A 24,737-nucleotide genomic window follows, 5' to 3' on the forward strand; every position below is an offset into this window, starting at 1 on the left:
ATATATATATATATATATATATATATATATATATATATATATATATATATATATATATATATATATATAATGATTAAGTTGCCAAATATGGTGTAGCATATATTGCTTTTTATTATTAATCATTTTACGTTCTATTGTCCTTGGGAGTGCGAGTATATCAGCGCTGAAAATGTTCACTTTAGCTAAATGAAGGGACAAAGTTTCAATGGTATTTGTATGTTGTCCTTAAAAGTTTGAAATATACAGTGAAAGAAGACAATCCGTGTGCGCGTATGTGTGTGTGTGTGTGTGTTTATGTGTCTGTGTGTGTGTGAGAGAGAGAGAGAGAGAGAGAGAGAGAGAAAGAGAGAGAGTGATTTGGATTTTTAACGTAGCTATAAAACATTTTCTGTCATATCCCTACAATGTCTGCATGGGGGCAGTATATAGTGATATCTAGCACTGGGACATTATGCCTCAGACATGTAGCATCATGTCCCACCCAGTCACATTATTCTGACACCAGTTGTACCGTGACGCAACTAGAGCTGCAGATATACTCATATGCTAATGATAATAATGGTAACGCTTATGCAAATGATAATGATGACTATGATAATGATACCAATAATATAAATTATTTAGTTTTAGAACAAATACTCACAGTTCTCCTGAAATCGCGAGACTCATTTGAACTGCTACATCCAAGTCACGTTTATCGTATCCAGATTCCGTTAAATCTCCATTTCTATTTCAAACAGAAAAAGAATATTTAATCGCCCTTTTACACGGAGCAGTAAGTACATCTTTCCTCATATTACAATAGTTAATTAAAGCTACATGTTGATAACTTTACTATACACTATACTACAAGCAATACAGTTTTAATGGCATGATATACTTTGTAAAAGAGTGCTTAATTTCATTATCAGATCAAATGCTTATAATTTTTAAACACGAAATTTCCATTATCCAGGATTTGGGCACTCGGAACATTTATCAAAAGTTGCTACATACTACACACTTACATATATTCATACATATATACTCTTTCCTCCAGGCCATTTTAGACCAGAGCTTCGCCATGACCAGATTTAGTGACATCGTGACACTATTTTCCCATTCTTTGCATTAAATGAGGCAAAGAAAAAATCAAGTTTGTGCTTGACAATCCTAAATATCATATAACTCTGACCTTGAGTTTTACATCTGAATCTAAATTCCTCAACGGGAGATGAAATAATTCACAAAGATGATCAGATTTTAAAGAAAGTTTGCTATTTAGTACATCTGGCTTAAAACTAAGCCGCATAGTCTCATGGTTGCAATCATTTTCGTTCAACTGTACTTCTTATCAGAATTGTTAAAGACTGTTAAATCTTTGTATCAGAATTCATGACGTTTACTGTGTGTGCAAAATTGCTTTAACTGCAGTCATATCTCCATTCGATTCATGTGGACCTTCCAATCCATACTTTTCTTGTTTTTCTCCTTCTTACAATTGTAGACGCTAAGCTATGCGTTTTCATTGCAAATTCACTTGGCAAAGGTAGAGTCAGATGCACACATGACCTGGGAAAGTGCGTTATAGGTGCCTTACTCACCTCTCTAACTGAGACTGTTGTGTCATTCTCACTTAGCAAATAGCGTGTTCAGGCGCGATTGTAAAATAGCAATGCCCTCTTCATGTGCCCCTCTGACCATGAAAAATGCGTCTTAGTTGCCCTTTTCTGTAGGTATTTATGACACCTTTTCAAAATCGACCTGAAACATACATACATACATACATACATACATACATACATACATACATACATACGTACTTACGTACTAAAACGGGTGACATTTTTATGGAATATCACAAAGCTACAACAATTTGATTCCTCCTGTCTCTGTTGAGCTGAAAACTGTCTTATACCGCATTCTATCATCGCCGTAGTCATCGAAAAAAAAATATTCCAACCCAAATATCGAAAATGAGAGTAGAGAGAGAGGGAGAGAGAGATTTTCTAAAAAAATATGATACGCATATGCACACAAGGACACGAACGGACAGTCATAGACACACAGAGGTACACAGGTACACAGACGGACAGTCACAGACATGCAGATGGAGAAAGTATCAGAAAGGTAGATAATACAGCGAAGGAAATCGTATTAGCCTAATGCACATCTGACCAAATGGTTCATCGTGGATGATATGCAATATGCCAGTTTGACGAGACCTGCCTAATATCTGTGTCACAATTCTCCATTCCTTCCACCTCATTCTCATCGTCTGATTTCTCCTGTACCTCTTCATCCTCGTTAGCCATCCATTGCTCATCCCTATATATATATATATATATATATATATATATATATATATATAATGATTAAGTTGCCAAATATGGTGTAGCATATATTGCTTTTTATTATTAATCATTTTACGTTCTATTGTCCTTGGGAGTGCGAGTATATCAGCGCTGAAAATGTTCACTTTAGCTAAATGAAGGGACAAAGTTTCAATGGTATTTGTATGTTGTCCTTAAAAGTTTGAAATATACAGTGAAAGAAGACAATCCGTGTGCGCGTATGTGTGTGTGTGTGTGTGTTTATGTGTCTGTGTGTGTGAGAGAGAGAGAGAGAGAGAGAGAAAGAGAGAGAGAGAGTGATTTGGATTTTTAACGTAGCTATAAAAAATTTTCTGTCATATCCCTACAATGTCTGCATGGGAGCAGTATATAGTGATATCTAGCACTGGGACATTATGCCTCAGACATGTAGCATCATGTCCCACCCAGTCACATTATTCTGACACCAGTTGTACCGTGACGCAACTAGAGCTGCAGATATACTCATATGCTAATGATAATAATGGTAACGCTTATGCAAATGATAATGATGACTATGATAATGATACCAATAATATAAATTATTTAGTTTTAGAACAAATACTCACAGTTCTCCTGAAATCGCGAGACTCATTTGAACTGCTACATCCAAGTCACGTTTATCGTATCCAGATTCCGTTAAATCTCCATTTCTATTTCAAACAGAAAAAGAATATTTAATCGCCCTTTTACACGGAGCAGTAAGTACATCTTTCCTCATATTACAATAGTTAATTAAAGCTACATGTTGATAACTTTACTATACACTATACTACAAGCAATACAGTTTTAATGGCATGATATACTTTGTAAAAGAGTGCTTAATTTCATTATCAGATCAAATGCTTATAATTTTTAAACACGAAATTTCCATTATCCAGGATTTGGGCACTCGGAACATTTATCAAAAGTTGCTACATACTACACACTTACATATATTCATACATATATACTCTTTCCTCCAGGCCATTTTAGACCAGAGCTTCGCCATGACCAGATTTAGTGACATCGTGACACTATTTTCCCATTCTTTGCATTAAATGAGGCAAAGAAAAAATCAAGTTTGTGCTTGACAATCCTAAATATCATATAACTCTGACCTTGAGTTTTACATCTAGATCTAAATTCCTCAACGGGAGATGAAATAATTTACAAAGATGATCAGATTTTAAAGAAAGTTTGCTGTTTAGTACATCTGGCCTAAAACTAAGCTGCATAGTTTCATGGTTGCAGGGCCGGCGCTACCATATAGGCAAACTAGGCAGCCGCCTAGGGCGCAGATTTCAGGGGGCGCATATTTAACTTATTTAATTGTTTATAAATTTGGAAATTGATATTTTCGGGGGGGGGGGGGGGCAGAATCTAACCTTGCCTAGGGTGCCAGATAGTCTGGCCGGGTCTGGCGCCGGCCCTGCATGGTTGCAATCATTTTCGTTCAACTGTACTTCTTATCAGAATTGTTAAAGACTGTTAAATCTTTATATCAGAATTCATGACGTTTACTGTGTGTGCAAAATTGCTTTAACTGCAGTCATATCTTCATTCGATTCATGTGGACCTTCCAATCCATACTTTTCTTGTTTTTCTCCTTCTTAGAATTGTAGACGCTAAACTGTGCGTTTTCATTGCAAATGATAATATCACAGGCCAAATTACGCTTCGGGTGCCCAATTCACTTGACAAAGGTAGAGTCAGATGCACACATGACCTGGGAAAGTGCATTTTAGGTGCCCTACTCACTTCTCTAACAGAGACTGTTGTGTCATTCTCACCTAGCAAATAGAGTGTTCAGGCGCGATTGTAAAATAGCAATGCCCTCTTCATGTTCCCCCCTGACCATGAAAAATGCGTCTTAGTTGCCCTTTTCTGTAGGTATTTATCACACCTTTTCAAAATCGGCCTGAAACATACATACATACACACATACATACATACATACATACATACATACATACATACTAAATAGGGTGACATTTTTATGCAATATCACAAAGCTACAAAAATTTGTCGATTCCTCCAGTCTCTGATGAGCAGAAACATGCTATCATCGTCGTAGTCATCTAAACAAAAATATTCCACGCCAAATATCGAAAATGAGAGAGAGAGAAGGAGAGAGAGATTTTCTAAAAATATGACACGCATATGCACACATGGACACGGACGGACAGTCACAGACACACAGAGGTACACAGGGACACAGACAGACAGTCATAGACAGGCAGATGGAGAAAGTATCAGAAAGGTAGATAATACAGCCAAGGAAATCGTATTAGCCTAATGCACATCTGACCAAATGGTTTCATCGTGGATGATATGCAATATGCCAATTTGACGAGACTTGCCTAATATCTGTGTCACAATTCTCCATTCCTTCCTCCTCATTCTCATCGTCTGATTTCTCCTGTTCCTTCTCATCCTCGTTAGCCATCAATTCCTCATCCCTATATATATATATATATATATATATATATATATATATATATATATATATATATATATATATATATATAATGATTAAGTTACCAAATACGGTATAGCATATATTCCTTTTTATTATTAATCATTTTGCGTCATTTTTTCAAGGTCGTTTAATAATAATGATAATAATAATGAGGACTTTGTATAGCGCCTAATCTTTAGAAGCTCTAAGCGCTTTACAACTTTAGACAATACCTATAAGATAAGAAACATAATAATAATATTATTTCAAAACAAACAACATGAAATTAGAAAACAAATATATAAAAATATAAAATAAAAAACATTCTGAGAATATTTCAGGTAGGAAACATTATTAGGTCTTTAAGTTTGTTCTTGCTGTCGAAACAAATGAGTTTTGAGAGCGTTCTTGAATGTGATCACTGTGTCTTTGTGTCTAAGTTCATTGGGCAATTCATTCCACATTGCTGGGCCCTGGTATGCAAAAGAACGCTGTCCATATGACTTTGTTTTCATACTTGGAATAATGAGTATACGATTGTCAGAAGAGGAGTGTAAGTATCTTGCTGGTATCTACACATAGGTGAGGTCAGTTAGGTATGTTGGACTAGAGTCCGACAGTGAAATATAGCACAGAGAACAAATTTTGTGTTTGATTCTGGATCAAATGGATAGCCAGTGTATGGTACAGAGCAGCGGGGAGGTGTGCTCTGATCCTGATACTCTAAGTATGATCTGAGCAGCTGTCTTTTGAACTTTTTGAAGTTTCTGGAGTAGATATTGAGAAGAACCAGACAGAATTGAGTTACAATAGTCCATTCTTGAAAGTACTAATGAACACACAAGTTTTTAGTGGCATCAGCTGAAAGATAATTGCGAATTCAGCTGATGCGTCTTAGCTCAAGATATGCAGCCTTGTATATGTTCATGACATGTTGGTGCAATGTGAGAGTACTGGCCAGAGTAGCACCTAGGTTTTGTACTGAATGTGTGAAACTAATGTTGGTGTTGCCGCTATTTATTGTTGAGGTAAAGGATGGGAATGAGAAAGTCTTTGTGTTGTGATCAGAATGGCCTCAGTTTTATCATCATTCGTCTGCAGCTTGTTACAAGTCATCCATGATTTCACATCAGAAATGCACCTCTCTACACCTTGGATGGTAGCATCAACTTCAGTTCGGTGGCTAGATTTGTATATTTGCGTGTCATCAGCGTACAATTGATGAGACACTGGATGATGATCTATGACACTTGAGAGCGACTGAGTGTACAGAATGAAGGGAACAGGTCCAAGCACAGACCCCTGTGCAACACCACAACATAGATCAACTGGGTTGGAGTGTATTCCATTTGCAGATACAATTTGTGTCCTGTTGACCAAGTAGGACTTGAACCACAGTAAGGCTGTATCATGAATGCCAAATACATGCTGGAGACGGTGAAGTAATATATCATGGTCTATTGTGTCAAATGCTGCAGACAAATCAAGGAGGGTGAGGACTGTAATCTTTCCGCTATCCAATGCAGAGAGAATGTCATTAACTACTTTTAGAAGAGTAGTTTCAGTACTGTGGCAAGGGCGATATGCAGATTGTGCATTGCTAAAGAGACTGTTTGAATTTAGATGAGATACAAGCTGGGATAGAACAACCTTTTCTAAGATTTTTGAAATGAATGGGAGATTAGAAACTGGGCGGTAGTTCTTTAAATCGTTATGGTCTAGTGTTGGTTTCTTCAGCAGAGGCTTTACAATGGCAGTTTTGAAAAACGATGGGAATTCCCCAGATGAGAGAGAGGTATTAATAACATCAGTTAGTGAAGGCAATACTGGATCTAAGCACTCAAGCAGCAGTGATGTTGGAATTGGATCAAGTTCTTTTGACTTTGGTGCACTCTTCATCATGATTGTATGTACGAAATCCATAGAGACATGTTCAAATGCTGCTAATGGTTGTCGCTCAAATTCTGTATCCCGACTGTATGGTGACGACGAGTCAATTGAAATTATGGTGTCAAGCTTATCTCTAATGGTTTGTACAGTACTTTGTCACGGAAAAAAGTTGTAAACATGTCCGGAAGGTCGACTGGAGAGAAGGTAGTTGGAAGTGGTGTTGATTTGTTCCTTGACATTAGCTTGTTAGTAATCTCGAAGAGCTCTTTGCAGCTGGAACTTTCCATGATCTAAGTAGTATAGTGGGCTGATTTCGCTGCATGGACTATATTTGTGACATTCTTCTTTGCGACTTCATAGATTTTCTTATGAATAGTGAGTCTAGTGGAAAGCCAGAGCCTCTCAGCTTTACGGCGGTCTCTTTTAGCAGTGCGAAGCTGGTCCCTAACACTGCTATACCATGGAGAACACTTGTTAATTGATACTCTGCACTTGGTAGCTGGGGCATGTTTGTCAAGTAATGAACGCAGACAGTTATCGAGTTGTTCTGCGGTAGGAGGTAAGCAAGTTGTTAGGTTAGCTTGGATGTCGTGCATTAATTTGGTTCTATTTATCATACGGAGGTTTCTCTTAGTAGCAGATAAAGGTGGAGGGTTAGGGACTGATGCTTCAAGAGGGCATATAATGCAGAGGTGATCTGATGCAAGGTCATGGGATACCAGGGAGGACCGTAGAATGTTATCATCAGGTCTATGAAGAATCCAGTCTAAAATGTGACCATGTTTATGGATGGGTTGGTTAACTGACTGTTTGAGGTTGAAAACATTAATGGAATTTATGAGAGATAAGCTTGAAGGTTTATTTTTGTGTAGAAATAGTGTACAGTTATTGAAGTGTGTCTCCTAGTTTTTATATAAAAGCTAGGTGTGTAATAAACGTAGGTGTGAAATATATGATTTTCAATTTTTTATATAGAAGCATTTAATATAAAGGAGCTGTTAATTTTCACGCATATTTCCCTTAAAGTCGTTAATATTCTGCATACTTTAGTGCGTTATATAGTGATCTTCTCACCTCACCAATCTCTACCGTATACTTGAAGAAATTAAACTATAAATAGTTCTCATTTTTTGTTTGTGTGGGGCTTTGTTTTTAATGCTCACTGATGTCTGGGAAGATGTTTTTAAAATTGATCGGCACAAATTTAGAATATATGTCTGCTTTCCATCCATCTATCCGTCCGTCCGTACATGCATACATACATACATACATACATACATACAGACAGACATACAATACATACATACATCCATGCGTACATGCATGCATACATACATACATACATACATACATACATACATACATACATACTTCTGTAACTAAATCCACGACAAGTAGCACCATTTCTCAAACTATATGTTAACGACTCATTTCGTTGTAGGTTCACCAATGTTGCCCTAACTAGAACTGAAATATCTCATCGAATTTAAATCTATTGATGAATATAGAAAAATACGAAAAGTGAAATTTAGGTGAATGAAACTTGCGCATAACGTTTGATGCATTAATCATGTGAATCTCCCAATAGGTTTTCGTTCTGGAGCTGAAGTAAGCATTTTATCAAGATCTATCACTGTACCATTTTAAATACCTCAGAAACAATTACGTACTTGATAATCTCACCATGCCTAACTATACTGACAGCCTTGTCAATGAAGACGTGGTAAAGCGAGACATTTTAATCGGTTTAACTGCGCCTTCGTGTGTACTCATGCGTCGTCTTTTAAGACTGAGACTCGATTATAAACAGTAGAAGAATTCAAATTAAGTTCAAAGTGAGTGTACATGCCATCAAGGAGGAAATTGGTTTCTTACAGAAATATGATTGGCTTGCAGGACATAGAAGCCTTCTGGGATTGGCATGTGAATCATCAGCTCACTGAGCGATTTTTAGTCTCTATTACCTGTAGTGTACGATAATCTGCAGCAACCAACAGATGGTGTGATTTCCATTTATTGTTTGATCCAGATAGTCCAGTTTCACCTACTTCGCCAGCCTAAGTTCATCTTTTAAGTTAAGCTTTATTTTCGATATTTAACTGGCGACCTGCCGGCTACTCACTATATTTAAGCTATTCCGGTTTGATTTCTTTTTTGTTTTAATTATCGTTTTAAAAACTGAAATATATGAAGCAGATGAACGTAAATAAAAGAATAAGACCACTTATGGGTGAAGACCTTGGATTTTGACTAGGCAGCGCATAAAATAATGGAAACATTCTAACAGCAAAGGGTCTATTTGTGTATTCACTGTTTCTTTTGAAATTCATGACGTTTTGAACATTCAAGTCAATAACTACGACAAAATTATTGGATCACTAAATAGGTACCACACGCATTATTTTAATGTCAAGCAAGTGACCCATATTATAATATTCAGATTCTTACACTATGCTCCCTCTGTTATTGAAAATGATAATATTACTCCTTTAGGCAGTGGATGTTGGCATTAGTGATCGTAATGTTTTGCAATTATGATATAGCACAAATATCACAATGTAAAAGGAGAAAACAACTGAAAAACTGACTTAATTTATGGTATCTTCTCTAACACATGGAAAATATGTCTACTTATTTATGGCAAAACTATATCGTTTTTCAAAAAATATTGAAGGAATACCCTTTCAGTTCATATAACCGTTTCGACTCTGTGGCCTTAAAGCAACAGAAAAGAGTGTAAACCAACAAGTTTTATAAAGCTCAACAAACCGTTTATTTCCCTAAATACACAGTGAAAATGTAAAAGAAATAACTTACAGTACTGAGGATTAAATCCAAAATAATCCTATAATTTCTAGCAGAAGACCTAATGATTAAAGTTCTGAATAAATTTTAATGGTATTCCAAACTAAATCTAATGCTGAAACTCTTCATTTGCCTGTGATAACCTAAATAGTAATGGCGTGCCAACAGTGCTGTCTTGAATCACAACAATAATATTCAAGATTATATCCGTATTTGAATTTCAATATAAATCCAAGTCTCTATTTACAAGAATATTTTTTTCAGAGGAGCACTTTGTATTTCAAGTGAATTAATAAGCTGGACAAATAAATTCCTGCCGAAATGAAATACTGGACACAAAAAAGAATTAATTTCTGCTTCAGATGGTACTGCAGGAATAAATAATTTTCCAGTCACCAAAATTTTATACTATTCTACCTGACCTAGGTCAAAATCAGCATTTGCTAATCAAAAAACTATTACCTAATGTAAAATTTCATTCTAGAAAGCTCCAAATATTTACAATATAAAGTCTCAGTTATGATTATAAGGTTTGCTACCAAATATTAATACAATGATCATAGTAAGCACAATGTTCTTGACTCAGACCAAGATACTATTTATCCTTCAGTCAGAAAAAGGTCAAAAACCTTCTTTACAAAACTGTCGCTGATGTTGGACAAGGTCAGCTATGCAATTCTACATTATCCAAATTATAATGAAATTGACAAAATACGAAACACTAAGAAAGAATGAAAAATAGATAAACATAACATAAATCAAGCATCATCTTAATGTGATGGTATATAATCTTTCGTATCGTATACATGCTATTCATTGTCCATGTGCACATCTCTGGATATATTTAGGTCCGTGTAAATGTTTTACACAGAAGGGCTTCGGTGCGGATAAATATAAATAGAGTGAAATTTCCAAAGAGGAGGTAAGTGGAATACGTTTATAACAAAAATATAAATCATAACAAAACTGATGTATAATTTTTTCCTCGTTTATGAATTACAGTAACACAATCGTCATGTCACCGTATTCCACTTTCAGTAATATGTTCGGGCTTGCAAATTTCCAAACAAAAAAAACCCCAACCTCTGATCAAGGATAAACATATTCTGACAACTAACCTTTCTGATATTTCAGAAGTTCGGATTTACAATTCTTCGCCCCCCCCCCCCCCAACTTTGCTTTGAAAAAGAATAAGCTCATACAAATCGTGAAAACGCATATATTTTATTAATATCAAAACTCAAACATTACCATAAAGAAGGAAAGAAAACAGCCTCTGCGTAAAAAGATCTTTAAGTCAATTTGACTAATGGTTATACAAAGTCACATGTCATGAGACCATACATTAAGTGGTAGTATTTCAAATACTTACTAATTATTGATAACAATTAAGTGCAATATCATAACGTAATGTATGGGATTCTATACGACCCTATCAATTATGTAGGCTCGCGGCTCGCGTCGATTTTTTGGAGGATCACAACGTGGTGGACCACAGTGTGCTGTTTAAGCAGTAAACTTTGATGAGGTTTCATAATGATTGACAGGATAAGTTCAGTTAACAATGTTTCAAAAGAGAAGACCCTGATAACATTTTGGTTTACATTGCAACATCATGACCATAAAACCACCAGAACGATTTACTGGTCCAAATACTTGTTGACATTCCTGCACTTAGCGGGTGGAGGTATTAGATTACACAGTGACGCAAAAAAACGCTGAAGATATCATCATAATGTTAAATGATAACAATGATTATGTCGATGACACTAATATTATATACTACTTATTTTAGAACAAATACTCACCGTGTTTCTGAAATTGCTAGGCTCGCTTGAACTGCTATTTCCAAGTCACTTTTATTGTATCCCGACTGAGTCAAATCTTCTCCATTCCTATTTCTAACATAAGAATGATATTGTAAAATAAATATGTGTGAATCACTCTTTTTAAATGAATCAGTGGTACATCTTTTCACGTGTTATAATCGAAAATTAAAACTACCTTTTATTAAATCTACTGGACACTATACAGTTTTATTGGCATTACATTTGTTATGAAATCGAATGCTTATAATTTTTAAACATGGAGTGACATATCCAGTATTAGAGCAGTGGAAGATATATCAGACTATTATGTATTACATACATACATACATACATACATACATCTTCCCTGTAGGACAATTTAGTCTATATAGCCATGTCATGACCCAACTCAGTGACAACAGCCACCCCATTTTCCCATTTCTTGTTTTGAATGAAGCAAAGAACCGGTCATGTTCGTGCTTGGCATACCTAACTATTATAAAAACTCTAAGCTTGATTGTTTCTACTGAATCTGAATGCCTCAAAAGGACATGAAACAATAGTATAAGGAGCAGCAGAGAGAGCGAACAGACTTTCTGCTGAAACGTCATTTTTGAAAACTAAGACCTCATACTAAAAACAAAAAAAATAATAAAATAAGGTCACTAACGCTAAACCAAAGCCTCTAACTTACCGAGAGTGTCTCTAATTGGTTATTTTTTAAAAAATTATTTTATTATTGTCGAAATTTGTGTGTGTTTTTGTTTACCCAGCGGACGTCTCGTTGAGTTCGCGCCCTCTCTGGTACTATAATTTATCAACCAAATATTTTATCAAGTCCTACACGATATCTTGTTCTGGGATCGTGTAAATTTATTGTTATAAGTCCGTGTGGAGTAGATTGTGTTTTTGAAAAGAAATTTCTAAATATAATCATGTTGATATCCCCACTATACCAAGTCTGATGACTATTTCGCAGAGTATGTCTATCAACTCCATTACACACAACTAAAACATTACAGTTATCTCTAATTACTTTTGGTATTTGTGTATATCTCTGAGTAACATAAAACACATCAGTATTTTTATGCCTACCTCCAGAAAATATTCAAGCTGGATTTGATTGCTTGTCCATCATTACGTCGTCGTATACTACGAGATTATTAATAAATCCGTCTAATTCATCTATGGATGGTGCTTCATCAGTCTCAGTTATAAAATGAACAATGTCGTCACCATCTTCATTTAACAATCTTGCGTTTTCATTAAAATCTTTAAGTACATCGTAGCATCTCTGATCATCAAATGATGGTGCAAATAAATATAACTTGTCCCACTTGAGCCATCTCATTATAAGAGTAAGCAGTAATTCCGTTTTACCTGATCCTGATGGGTCTATTATAACCATTCTGATAGAATTCGGTATCGCTGGATGATGTTTTACTGGCTCTTGAATTTATATTACTTACGTTGTAGAATTAAAACTCCAACCACTGACTTAGCCACGGTTACGACAAAAAATGGAAAAATAGCATATGGTGGAAAATGTGCAATATGTAACAGATTTTCTTTTTCGTTTTTACCTAAAATGCAACATATGGATGGTAGTAATATTTCTACATTAATGTGAAAATTTCCAGGAAATCCATGGGCTAAATACCCAGGAGAAAAAACATCTTCCAGGATATAATTATTGTGGTCCTGGTACCCACTTGATATTCGACTTGATAAACAAGATCAACCAAGACCTGGAGAGTATCCTATAAATTATATTGATAAAGCGTGTCATATTCATGATGTTGTGTATAAAAGCAATGATTTACAAAAAATAAATATTGCAGATGTGGAATTAATTCGTGCATTAAATTCCATTAAAGATTTATCTTCTAATGAAAAATTACCTAGATTGGCAATAAAATCTGCGATGAAAGGTAAACTATTATTTGAAGCCGGTAATTAATCAACCGATTATTGAAATAATGGAATCGATTTATTATAGCCCAAGAGGAATTTAGAAAGGTAGAGCAGCAATTAGTAAACAAGCTGAAGCAGCAAATGTTACACGTTCTGCTGCTGCAAAATGGGTAGCACGACAGGCAATATGGCAAATTAATAAACCACTACCTAAACGAATTCAGCATGCACATTTTGATGTCAATATTCCTACTGCAGTTCATCAGGCTGATAGTTTGTTTTTGCCACATGATACTATCAAAATTGGTAGACGTCAATTGACATACAAATACGCGTTGACTGTCGTTGACGTTGCAAGTAGGTATAAAAAGCAGGGCCACTATCAACTAAACAGCTGCTGAAACTGTATATGGCTTTGAACGAATTTATCAACGAGGACCCTTGCGATGGCCAGAACTATTACAGGTTGATCCTGGCAAAGAATTTCTTGGTGCAGTATCATCTCTGATGGAAAAACAATGTCGAAATCAGACGAGGACATACTGCAATACATCGTGATCAGGCAATTGTTGAACAATTTAATCGAACACTTGCTGAGCGGTTATTTGGATATGAATGCGCAAAGGAAATATTTCAGGATACGAGACCTCGCGAATGGGTTACAAGACTACCAAATGTGAAAACTGCATTAAATAATGAAATTACTCGAACAACTGCCATGAAACCAATTAATGCGATTACAAGAAAACATCTACCAATACATCGACATGATTTTTCAAAACATCCAGTATTAGGTAATGTTGATGTCAGGTATTTATATGAACCCGGTGAACCTGAAGGCGGTAAAAAAGAGCGATTGATCCCATTTGGGGTGTAACGACAAATAAAATTTCTAGCGTGTTAAGATCCACTGGTAGACCTACAATCTACAGATTAGATTCAACTGCTCCTCAACGTGGAATTGTAATGGAACAATTCCAAGTAATTATTGAAGACACACACTTACCAACGCATTCACTTGTGTAAACTAGCGCCTCGACGTCGATTACACTCAAGACATGTCAGCTTCACATTTTCGCGTGTATGACCAAACTTACTCTTAATTCTGTCTACAGTAAATTGTCTTGGATTTTTAAGAATATATTTCCACAACAGTACTGTATTACAGCTCGCACAATGATTATGTTGCTGTTGTTTCAGTGTCATGGTAAATTCAGCATCGATATCAAAGTCGCGCTTATTTTTTTTTTAAATTGTTTTTTTTTTTAAATTGTTTATAACTAATTTTTTTCTTATTATATCATTGTCAATAACATCGCTATTACCAGCGGTTTCTGTAAAGTCTATGACAATTCTCCGTAGCTGAGATATTTTTCTCACTCGAGACACTGCAAGATAAACTAAATTTGACCATTCGATACGATCATCGACTATCCAAACTTGCGTACCATAAATGGTTAACCCCTGAGATGAATTAATTGTCACTGCGTACCCTAGAGTCCACGGAGTTTCGTCAATAGATAACGCGCTCTCAACAACATTGACAGGGACTAAAACAATATCATTTAATACAAGATTTTGTTTTTCTGACGATCCTGGTATATCAACGTCGATATTCTGCCGTCGTGTATCAACCGGTCGATAACATAATGGTACGGGTAGATTTTAATTTTTTTCTTTATGTATCATAAATAATTGTTGTTTAAGTGTATCACGAATTATCTTTCTACTTGCAACTGTCAAATCATTTGGTCTCCACAAATTTCAAAAATTGTTAATAGGAGTTTCTGAAATTATTTCACGCATTAGTACACATTGACCTTTATTCGGCTGTAGTCTGATTAATTCCTTAATCTCTCTTAATTATGGATCAAGCGCTCTATGATCATCATTTATTTCTTCATAATGATCAACAAAATTCTTTAGCCTATTATGTGGAGACAATCCAAGAAAAGGTGGTAGATGACCATGATCGCCACATATTATCACAGCAGTATTTTTTGTTAATAACCAATCAAGAAATATTTTTTAACGTTTCTAACGACACTGTACATATTTCATCCCAAACGATAATCTTTGGAATGTTTTTCTTCATCCATTCGATCAGGAGTCAATTTATCTCCCTTCCATCAAAAGAATTTATGATAAGTGCATGATTTAAGATGTCTTTCTCTCATTTCTCTTGCGAGTCTGTGAGTGGGGGTTAAAACGACCAAATCAATATTCCGAAAATATTTATTCACACGAGTTGTTTCACCAGAACCTCCAGCTCCATTAAGACGGTACAGGTGACAATTTTGATATTTGCTTATGTTTGTAATAAATATATTTGATTTCAACCTCAGTGGATTCAGAATAATCGAGTATATTTTCTTGTTTTATTCTCCATTCGCCCCATGGTACATAAGTGCCGATATTCAATTTTTTCAACAATCCTGAATAGTTTTTTATTGATATAAAGGAATCTGTAGCGACTCTGACATCAAACTCAGAAACTCTATTTATCGTTGATAATAGATTTATCGAAACTTACGCAAGCGTTAAAGATCTTAAATGAGTAAACTGCGGTGACTCATCATCAATATAACCAACAATTGTACATAATTTGGTTCCGTCATATAAGTTAATATTGCATCGACTTATAAACATATTTCTATTCGTTGTATCAGCAATTATAAAATCTAGTTCAGCATCATCTATAATCAGTCTTGTACAATGTCTTTTATGATCATATGTTCTTCTTTGGATGAATTTACCGATTATTTTTCTGCCAAGATCTTTTGCGATTTTGTTCTCAATATCAGTGATATCAGGATTTTCATCATCGGAATATCTCTTTTGTTGTGGTAACCAAACCTCTTTCTGCGGACGTTATGATATAATTGCTTCACTTACTGTCAGAAATATCAGTATTTTTGCATCGAGCATATATCGTAATAATACAGTAGATACCCACATTTTTTTTCTGAAAAATGTTTGCCAAGCCAAACATAACAAATTGGAAGAAGATTTTCGGTAAACTTAAATGATTTGATACAAGCGAATCCAGTCAGGTCAACATCCGCTAATGGTCCGTTTATCGATACTCTGGTCATCTCGTGTGTGGGATGACCAAAATGGCTTAAACTACTTAGAACACTCTCCCATACCAAGAAAACTTCCGGGATAACACGCAACCATATCAACCGAAATGCTATCTTTATGATCATATTTACTATTCCATAATCCATCGTGTCATTATTCGACACAACTCGATATTATATCATTGAGAAAATCAAACTGAGGTGGTTTCCACGAATTTTTCTCTCTTACAAAATGATCAGCAACTGATGGAATCGTCAAACAATTACTGAGTAATTGTTCAGCATCATCGGTATATTTTAACGCAAATTACTTTCATTTCTTCTTGGAGAGATTCTGTGTGATAAAAAGCGCCATTAGGTCGTACAAACTGATCATAGTTTTCATCATCATATTTTTGAAATAACCATATTGATACAGGATCGTTTTTACTTATTAAAATCAAATATATCTCCTTGGTAAAAGATAACAGTTCGATTTCGTGGAAATATTATTACTGATCTAGTTCACGCATGCGCATTATGATCAAAATTTTCAATCGAATCTCCTTTCAATTTACATTTGATTCATACAAAATCTCTTCGGTTATCGTTTTTATTGCTATTGTGAATTTGAGTGTGTTTCCTAGCGCAGCGACATCTTTGACAGACGCTCCGGTATCTTTATTTGAGTGTCTGATTCTACCGCCGTCAGTAAATAATTGAATATTATCCGTAGTAGCACCAAGAACTCTACGAACTGTATCATTCCATTTGATATTACTCGTCTTTAAAACACCCTATTTATCCTGAAAAAGAATAACTTCATTCTCGGTCAACTCCAGAAAGGTTCATACTATCTGTAAGTTCATCTTTAGTGGCGTAATATGACAAATTAATATCGTCTTTTTTCCTTGTCTTTGATAGAAGAAGATCTTCCGTAAATATCAATCATTATTCTTTAAGATCAGTTTAAAACAACGCGGTTACTTGTATAATCATGTACAACTTTATGAGGTGCGTTGGAAGATTTTGATATAGCGTCCAGTACATTAATTACTTCACGACCACATATCGGTGGATCCGTCATTTTTTGTGTAGGTAATGTTGAATACCAGACTGGATTTTTATTGTGTTTATATATTTTAAAAATTCAATTGGAGTGCCAACCCATAAGAATCAAAATAAACAGTTCCACATGGATCAATTGCGTATGCAACCCAGTGAGTTCCTGGACTAAAACTGTTATCTAGATTAATACTTCCTGTTTCAAAATTGTTGGTTGTTTTGGTAACTGATCACGCATAAAAACACCTAGCAGACTGTGGTGCAGTCAGAAAAAAGTGGCACATGCACAATTGTGCGCACGCCACTATAATTAAACTCAACAACAACCAACCTACCTTCCGGCAGTACCATTTAAAACACCAAGTGCAGCCGTTTTTGCAAGAACTTGGGCTTCATCGGCTAATATACCTGGTATAGCTGGAAGAAGTGGAAATATACCACCAACTTTAACTATATATTTAATAGCGCTCGGAGAAAGATGAAGTTGAACTCCGGTTTTTGATTCTAAGTCCTTATTAAAATGTTTAAGTTGAGTCTTGGTTAATGATAATTTGTTTGGACCGCCACTAAAAATTTTATCTTTTTTTAGTGATATTTTTGTTTCGCATTTATTTGTAAGTTTTGATTGTAATTTTTTCACCTGACCGGAAGTCAGGGTAACATTAACATGACTATACGAAATTTTTATATTATGATAAGTGATTTAATTATATGTTTTCTACTGGAGCGTCAAGAACTCTCATTCTTCCTGCAGAACCTTCAAGTAGCATTGCTTTATCTGAAAGAACTGCCTTAATTGCTCTATAATTACCACCAGCGGGTAATACGTTTACTCGATGGCGAAAGTGAATATCAACGACAGATTGTGTAGCTAAATCAAGATGTTCCAATGAAAAGTAATAGATCGGATACAGAGTTGCAAAATCTAGTTGTGATATGCATGTGCTACATGATTTCGGTCAAGAATTAACAATATATCTTCAGATGTTTCTTGATGTCCATTTATCCGTAAGGAAACGTCACTAACTGTAAGTGTCAAATATAATGTGGCTACGTTCTTGCGAGTTTAATCGATCAGCATTTTTTTAAAGCAATAACTATATGCCTCGGCACATAAACTCCTTGTTGTGATGCTATTTGATATGTGAATAACCCAGCTATATTAGTTTGAACGCTATCTGTGGTCATTGCCAACCATGATAACAATGATTTACCACCTCAATCCATAAAAGAAAGTAGCTTTTGTTCTTCAGCAATTGATATAGTCATTACTGGCATCCACAGTGAAAGTTTTGTTAATCTTACCATATACTTGTGAACAGTAGCAGGACGTCAGATTGCATTATTGGCGCTGAACTTTCTTACAAGTGCAACTGTATGTTTAGCTCCAAAAATAACTTTTCTAACATTTCTGCAAGATCCAAAAATATGTGACAGTGTAATTGCACATGAAAAAACTTCTTCATCATTTAACATTGTTCTGCGTGTAGCAAAGCCTAAGTTGTAATCTGCGTTGATTGATACAATTGCTGGTGTAGCTGCAGCTCCTGCAGGGTCTCTTATATTACGCTCAACTTCCTTGACATGTTCAGGATGATTAGGTGTATCTTTAGCAAACATCATTGATGGACCGGCTGATATTATATAATCATCTGAATATCTTGCAAGTCTAAGTATTGTTGTAGACACATCAACGTCTTTTTGAATTGTTTCATTATTTCTTCCATCAATTATAAATATGGAGCTTTCAAACAACGCCGTAATGCCATTGTTGACAAAACCAACTATATCACCAATTGCAACTACTGTACCATCATCTTGCAAAATTCTACCTTCTACTTTAATAAATGCTTCAGCGGGGAAGAAATATCTACTTGTATTATTGAACTTGTAATTTAATTATTCCACACTGATTTTTTCGTCTTGCTTCATAAGAATAAAACTGATAATCACGTATAGATTCATCCTTGAGAACTGGTCCGTCCATATCGATCGCTGGATCGGATATACGTTTAAACATTTTATTATAATTGTTATTGTCTAACACGAAGACCACTTCCTGCTAATAAACTTGCCATTCTATTTTTTCTTTTTCCTTTTCTAACAGGGGTACACCAGCCAACTCTGATAGTTTTTGATTTGCGAATTTATTTATCACTGTACTGACATTTACATGCATAACTTCGGTGCTAGGTAATTTTACTGGTTGTGGCTTTTTTGTACTAATCGAGATAAGTCTATCCTTAATTGTCGAGAACGCCTTACCGGCAAGATTACCAATATCATCAATACCTTTATCACAAACAGCCTCAATAGCCATTCATTCCTAATTGTTTTGCAATCGGTATTGCTTTTGGAGCAATCCCTCTGAATAAACCCATAACAACGTCACAGAGTCCATCTCCGTAAATCGCTTTGTAAGTTGGTAGTCGTTTAAAAGTTTACTACCCTGATCATTACACGTCCACGTTGTGCACTGTGTATAATCATTTTTTAAATTACATGATAATTAGTTCTCGTTTTCAGTCGCTGTTATAATCGTCAACAATTTCATAAATGAGAGAACAATACATGTTGCGATCCATAACACCGCCTGTAAATAATCTTCGACAAATATGAGATATTTCATTAATGATTTCCGGCGAATTATTTCCAGCGCGTTTTCCACTATCAGAATTCTAGTCGGTCAACATCTACCAGAACACTGTCAGTACAGATTCCTTGAGTAACAAAACCACTTCCAGTTGTTTCATCTTTCTTACTTGTTGTTTCTTCTGCTTCTTCTATACTTGGCGAAGAACGTAATTTCTTCCATTGTCTAATTCTATGTATTATATCTTCTTCTTTCTTTAGTTTCCCTTCTCGTTCAACCACCTTAGTTTCGACCTCATTTGTTTCTCTCTTTGCTTCCTTTCTCTTTTTGCTTTTTCAAGTTGCAATTTCATTTCTTCTTTTCGTCTCCTCTCCAGTATTAATTGTTTAACACGTTCATTTACTGTCTATTCAAAAATATTAAAATTGTTAGCATCTTCCATAGATCTGATTTGTGGAGTAATAGTAGCGATGCGAAATATATCCCTAACCCAATCGGCAGAACTCATAGTGCTCACATATTCGGGTTTTACATACTTATCTCTATCATGATATCCAAACGCGGCAATATCAATTACTTGGGTTACGTCTTTGATAGCGGCAATACCTTCGGGTGTGAATTTATCTGCAATATTAATTCTACCTCCTGACAGTGGTGGTGGTTGAGGAGGTTGGGGTGGTGGTGTTTGAGCAGCACTATTCCAGCTGGAAGATCACTTACAATCCTTTTTGTTTGTTTAGTTCTACTTGTTATCTTTTCAGTTTTCTCAGCAGTTTGTTTTACTACTGGAATAAGAGTTTCAGTTGCTTCTGCGACTCTTTCAGTGACCTTTGTGATAGGTTTAAATAACTTTTCTGTACCTTCTGAATATTCAACTTGTGCTTCTTGATGTTCTTGAAGTTTTTGTCTAAGAGAATGACGAACAGGCAAAAACTTTTTGATTGCTTCCAATCTCTCTCTAGCTAATCTAGCTGTATAAGATTCCGTACCTGGTGTCATTATTGATATATAAATAATGATCTAATTATAACAGCAGGGAGGACGCGACCATCAATGAGACGTCCGCTGGGTAAACAACAACACTCAAATTTCGACAAGGATAAAGTAACAAAAAGAAACTAACCAATTAGATAAACTCTCGGTTTAGTTAGAGGCTTTGGTTTAGCGTTAGTGACCATATTTTTTTTTATTTTTTTCGTCCGTAGTCTTAGTTTTCAAAAATGACGTTTCAGCAAAAGGTCTGTTCGCCTTCTTTGCTGCTTAAGGTCTTCATATTTGAAAGAGTTATTGTTTTAAGACATTTGTCTGAGCATAAACTGCATATAATGGTTTCATCAATTTTTGTTCAATTGAAGATGTTATCGGACCTATTAAAGACTGTATTATACTTTTATATGAATAATTCTAAACGTCTCCATTCGGAAAATTGCTTATTTTGAAGTTCTATCTTTTAATTTTTTTAGATGCTAAATTTCGTCTTTTATTACGTCATACACTGATATTCATTGTAATGGTCATCTAACAGGCCAAATTCCGCTCCAGGTGCACCATTGACCGGACAAAGAAACATTCCGATGCACCTCGTACCTGGAAAAAAGATATTCATGTGCCATTCTGACCTGGTATTGCGTTCTTGTATGCCCGTCTGATTTGGGAAAATGCATTTTAGTTGCTGTTTTATATAGATATTTACCCTACCTGTTCAACATCGGCATCGGCGAGAAACAGACATACATACATACATACATACACACACAAACACTCACACGTACATACATACATACATACATACATACATACACCCGTTGCATACTAAATGGGGAAACGCGTAATGGAACACTTCAAAACAAACAAGTTGCAAACAAGTTGCAAATTCCTCCAGTCTCAGTCGTACGTAGTCCAATAAGTGAAAAGATTTTCACGCAGAATATTTAAACACGAGAGTGTGAGTAAAAGTAACAAAGAAATGTATTACCGTATGCTTGTCGTCATCATTAGAACATGTGTCATTATGTTTTATTTTCTTCTTCAAGGCTTTAATTTCAAAACAAAAGGATATTTAAAATTTTAACAACGCTTAAAGAAATATTAATAACTTACCATTAAGGAATTTGCATTATGAACTGACTTTGTTGTGTGTCTCTGGTAAATGTTATGTCACAGTGTTTCGAACAAATATATTTATGACGCTAATAGTGGTCAGAAGTTATGTGATAGGGCTAAAAACAGCCGCATTTTATACATAGCTTTATTATCTCACCTCCGATGTCTCCTTAAACCATTCTCTCGCATCAGGTGAAGACTGTCTAAAGGTTGTAAGGATGGTCTGAAAAGCATTATGTTGGAAAATATTATACGTTCAAGCTCCATGATTAAAAGGCATGTTATATTGGCGATACTGGGGTATGAAAGGCAAATTCATTCACTGTGAATGCCAATTAAATTAGTAAAAATACCCAATTAAGGTTGAATAAAAGCAAGAAGGATAACGTATATACTGACGACTGGGCTTTTTGATAACGAAAAGAGAAAGGTGGTGAGGTTAAGAGTAGTATATCAAAAGCCAAGTAAGACGACGTCAACTCCCAAGGGTTGTCACTACCATTGAATTTCTCAACACTCATCCCATTACTTTTTTAAGATAAGACATCCACCCTTCTTCCATCACAATGTATACCATTAAACCTCCATTCACCCTCATCTCAGGATAAATAAGTCACCGTCCTTTTCCTTACCATATACTCAGGAACAAGACTGGAATAGGCTGGGATGGGCTACTATATTGGTATGCTTATTTATATTGTGTGTTTAACTTTTGTTCTTTATTATAGATTGTAAGGGTCGTTTTGCAAATAACATTATATAGCTGATTTTTGGTCTCTGTGTGTAGATTTTATTTCAAAATAATTATTACTTGTAGTTAAACCTGTTTACTATGATCTGAATTCAGACCATTGGTTTCCCCCCTTGGAAATTCCTGGTCTACCTGATATTTGTAATCTTCTTTACTAACATTTAAGTAAAATGCCAGACCTTAGTTTCAACTTAGAATGTTCTAGAAATGAACTTGGACCCTCGTCCTAGTTATCTTATTGTATTTTAGGTTCTTATATTAAGGGTTATTTGCATCAGAATTATTCATTCCTATCTTAACATTTTTATTTGTGCTCAGTTAGAGGGGATTAGTTTGTTTGAATTATTCACTGGAATTCAAATTGAATATTGACTTTAGGACTAAATCACTATTTTGGAATTATTGTAAATTCATTCAAGGACATTCTGAATTATATTATTGTGATACATCAGGATTGCTAGCACATCAGCACATTTACGATTACTGGCAGAATAGATTGGAATTCATTATTCGAAACACCACTGGAATTCAATCGGAATATTGTATAATTTTGGTGTTGTGATCGAACTTTTATGACAATTCGAGATTTCATTTATTATTCTGCAAGTTCCTTTACCATTTTCACTGTTTTTAATGAAATATGTTTTAATATTACTAAACTTGTCGTTTTCGCTCTTTTCTGTTATTCATTTTAAAACCATTGGGTTTGGACTAATGTATATTCCATCACATGACCCACTCCCCCTTTGCTCTCTCTCTCTCTCTCTCTCTCTCTCTCTCTCTCTCTCTCTCTCTCTCGTGAGCGTCAATTTAAAGTGTACAATGTACGCAGTTTTAAAGAAATTACGAGAGGAACGCTAAGAGTTCCGTCATTTTTGAGGAATTCAAGTTTCCTGGTACCGAGGCGATTGATGCTGCTTAAGTATAGTGGAATATATGACTTCTCTCTCTTCATCCTTTTTCTTTGTATGGACTTTAAAAAAAATCTTTATAATCTATTAAATCATTGAATAAATACATGTTTTCTTTTTATCTTTACAGTTTTGCATCTCCAACTTCATCAATAAAACCACACGTTTATGTCCTACATATTAGCCGAATTTCTTTATTGTTGTCTCAGTATGATACAGTATCATCGACTGCATCATCATCAATCTAGTTTTTATTTTTCTCGTTATCCAGTTTTTGGGGTGGACACATATTCTCTTCCAAGCAGATTTCTTGTCATCTATGATATCATTTCATTTTCTTTTCAACACACCGTGCTCCTTTACCGAACACGATTTTGTGACATGTCTCTGATAATCATCAATCTTGAGAAATTCCACAGTCATCACAGAATGGAATGATTACATTACGGCTGGCCAAAACGCACACCTGCTCACGTTGTTAAAAAGAATTAAGAGAATAGAAAATGGTACCTTCTTTTATAACTTTTTCCAAGATGACTTCGTTACTACCTCCTGGATTGAGTACGTATTTGCAATGGTTTAATGGTTCAGGGAGTATCGCTTTCAAATCAAGTAGGAGATAACCATGTAGTTTTGTCTTTGGTTCATGGAAGTTACGAAAGTTTTTATTTTTCGGACACACATGTTTAGCACAAGTCACAATTTTCTCACTATCGATCTGCTTATTTAACAGTGTCAAGTAATGATAGTTCCTCATTACTGTGGATTCCTTGCCAAAGTATCGATTTTAATTGATTGAGATAACAGAGTTTTCTATGGTGACTCGCTTAGGTGAAAATTCTGACCATGACAGTGACTGACATATATTATTCAATGCGAGGATATTTGTTACAATGGGGTCTAAGTCAAAACGGCATACCATGCATGAACTCTACAACTCTACTCGTTGTTTAACTATAGTCTTGATGGTATCATATAGATCCGGCCTGGGTTCAGAAATTCATGTGATACTTTGAAATCGAGGAGTGATCAATTTTTTACTTC

General features: G+C 35.2%; 1 protein-coding gene across 6 annotated transcripts in view; it reads right to left on the reverse strand.

Moving 5' to 3' along the window:
* The window catches only part of LOC149776285 (uncharacterized), a 101,558-nt gene that overhangs the window by 39,576 nt on the left and 37,245 nt on the right, over positions 1 to 24,737 (reverse strand). For all 6 annotated transcript variants that reach the window (XM_089942735.1, XM_089942736.1, XM_089942737.1 and 3 more), the window contains 6 exons: positions 22,189 to 22,254; positions 11,295 to 11,387; positions 4,694 to 4,792; positions 2,921 to 3,004; positions 2,209 to 2,307; positions 644 to 727 (listed from right to left, as the gene is read on the reverse strand). In XM_089942735.1, the coding sequence (XP_089798861.1) occupies positions 644 to 727; positions 2,209 to 2,307; positions 2,921 to 3,004; positions 4,694 to 4,792; positions 11,295 to 11,387; positions 22,189 to 22,254 (525 nt within the window). The remainder of the gene's footprint in view (positions 1 to 643; positions 728 to 2,208; positions 2,308 to 2,920; positions 3,005 to 4,693; positions 4,793 to 11,294; positions 11,388 to 22,188; positions 22,255 to 24,737) is intronic.

The sequence above is a fragment of the Sinohyriopsis cumingii genome, chromosome 18 (genome assembly GCF_028554795.1).
Source record: "Sinohyriopsis cumingii isolate HCF-2022 chromosome 18, ASM2855479v2, whole genome shotgun sequence".
Lineage (NCBI taxonomy): Eukaryota > Metazoa > Mollusca > Bivalvia > Unionida > Unionidae > Sinohyriopsis > Sinohyriopsis cumingii.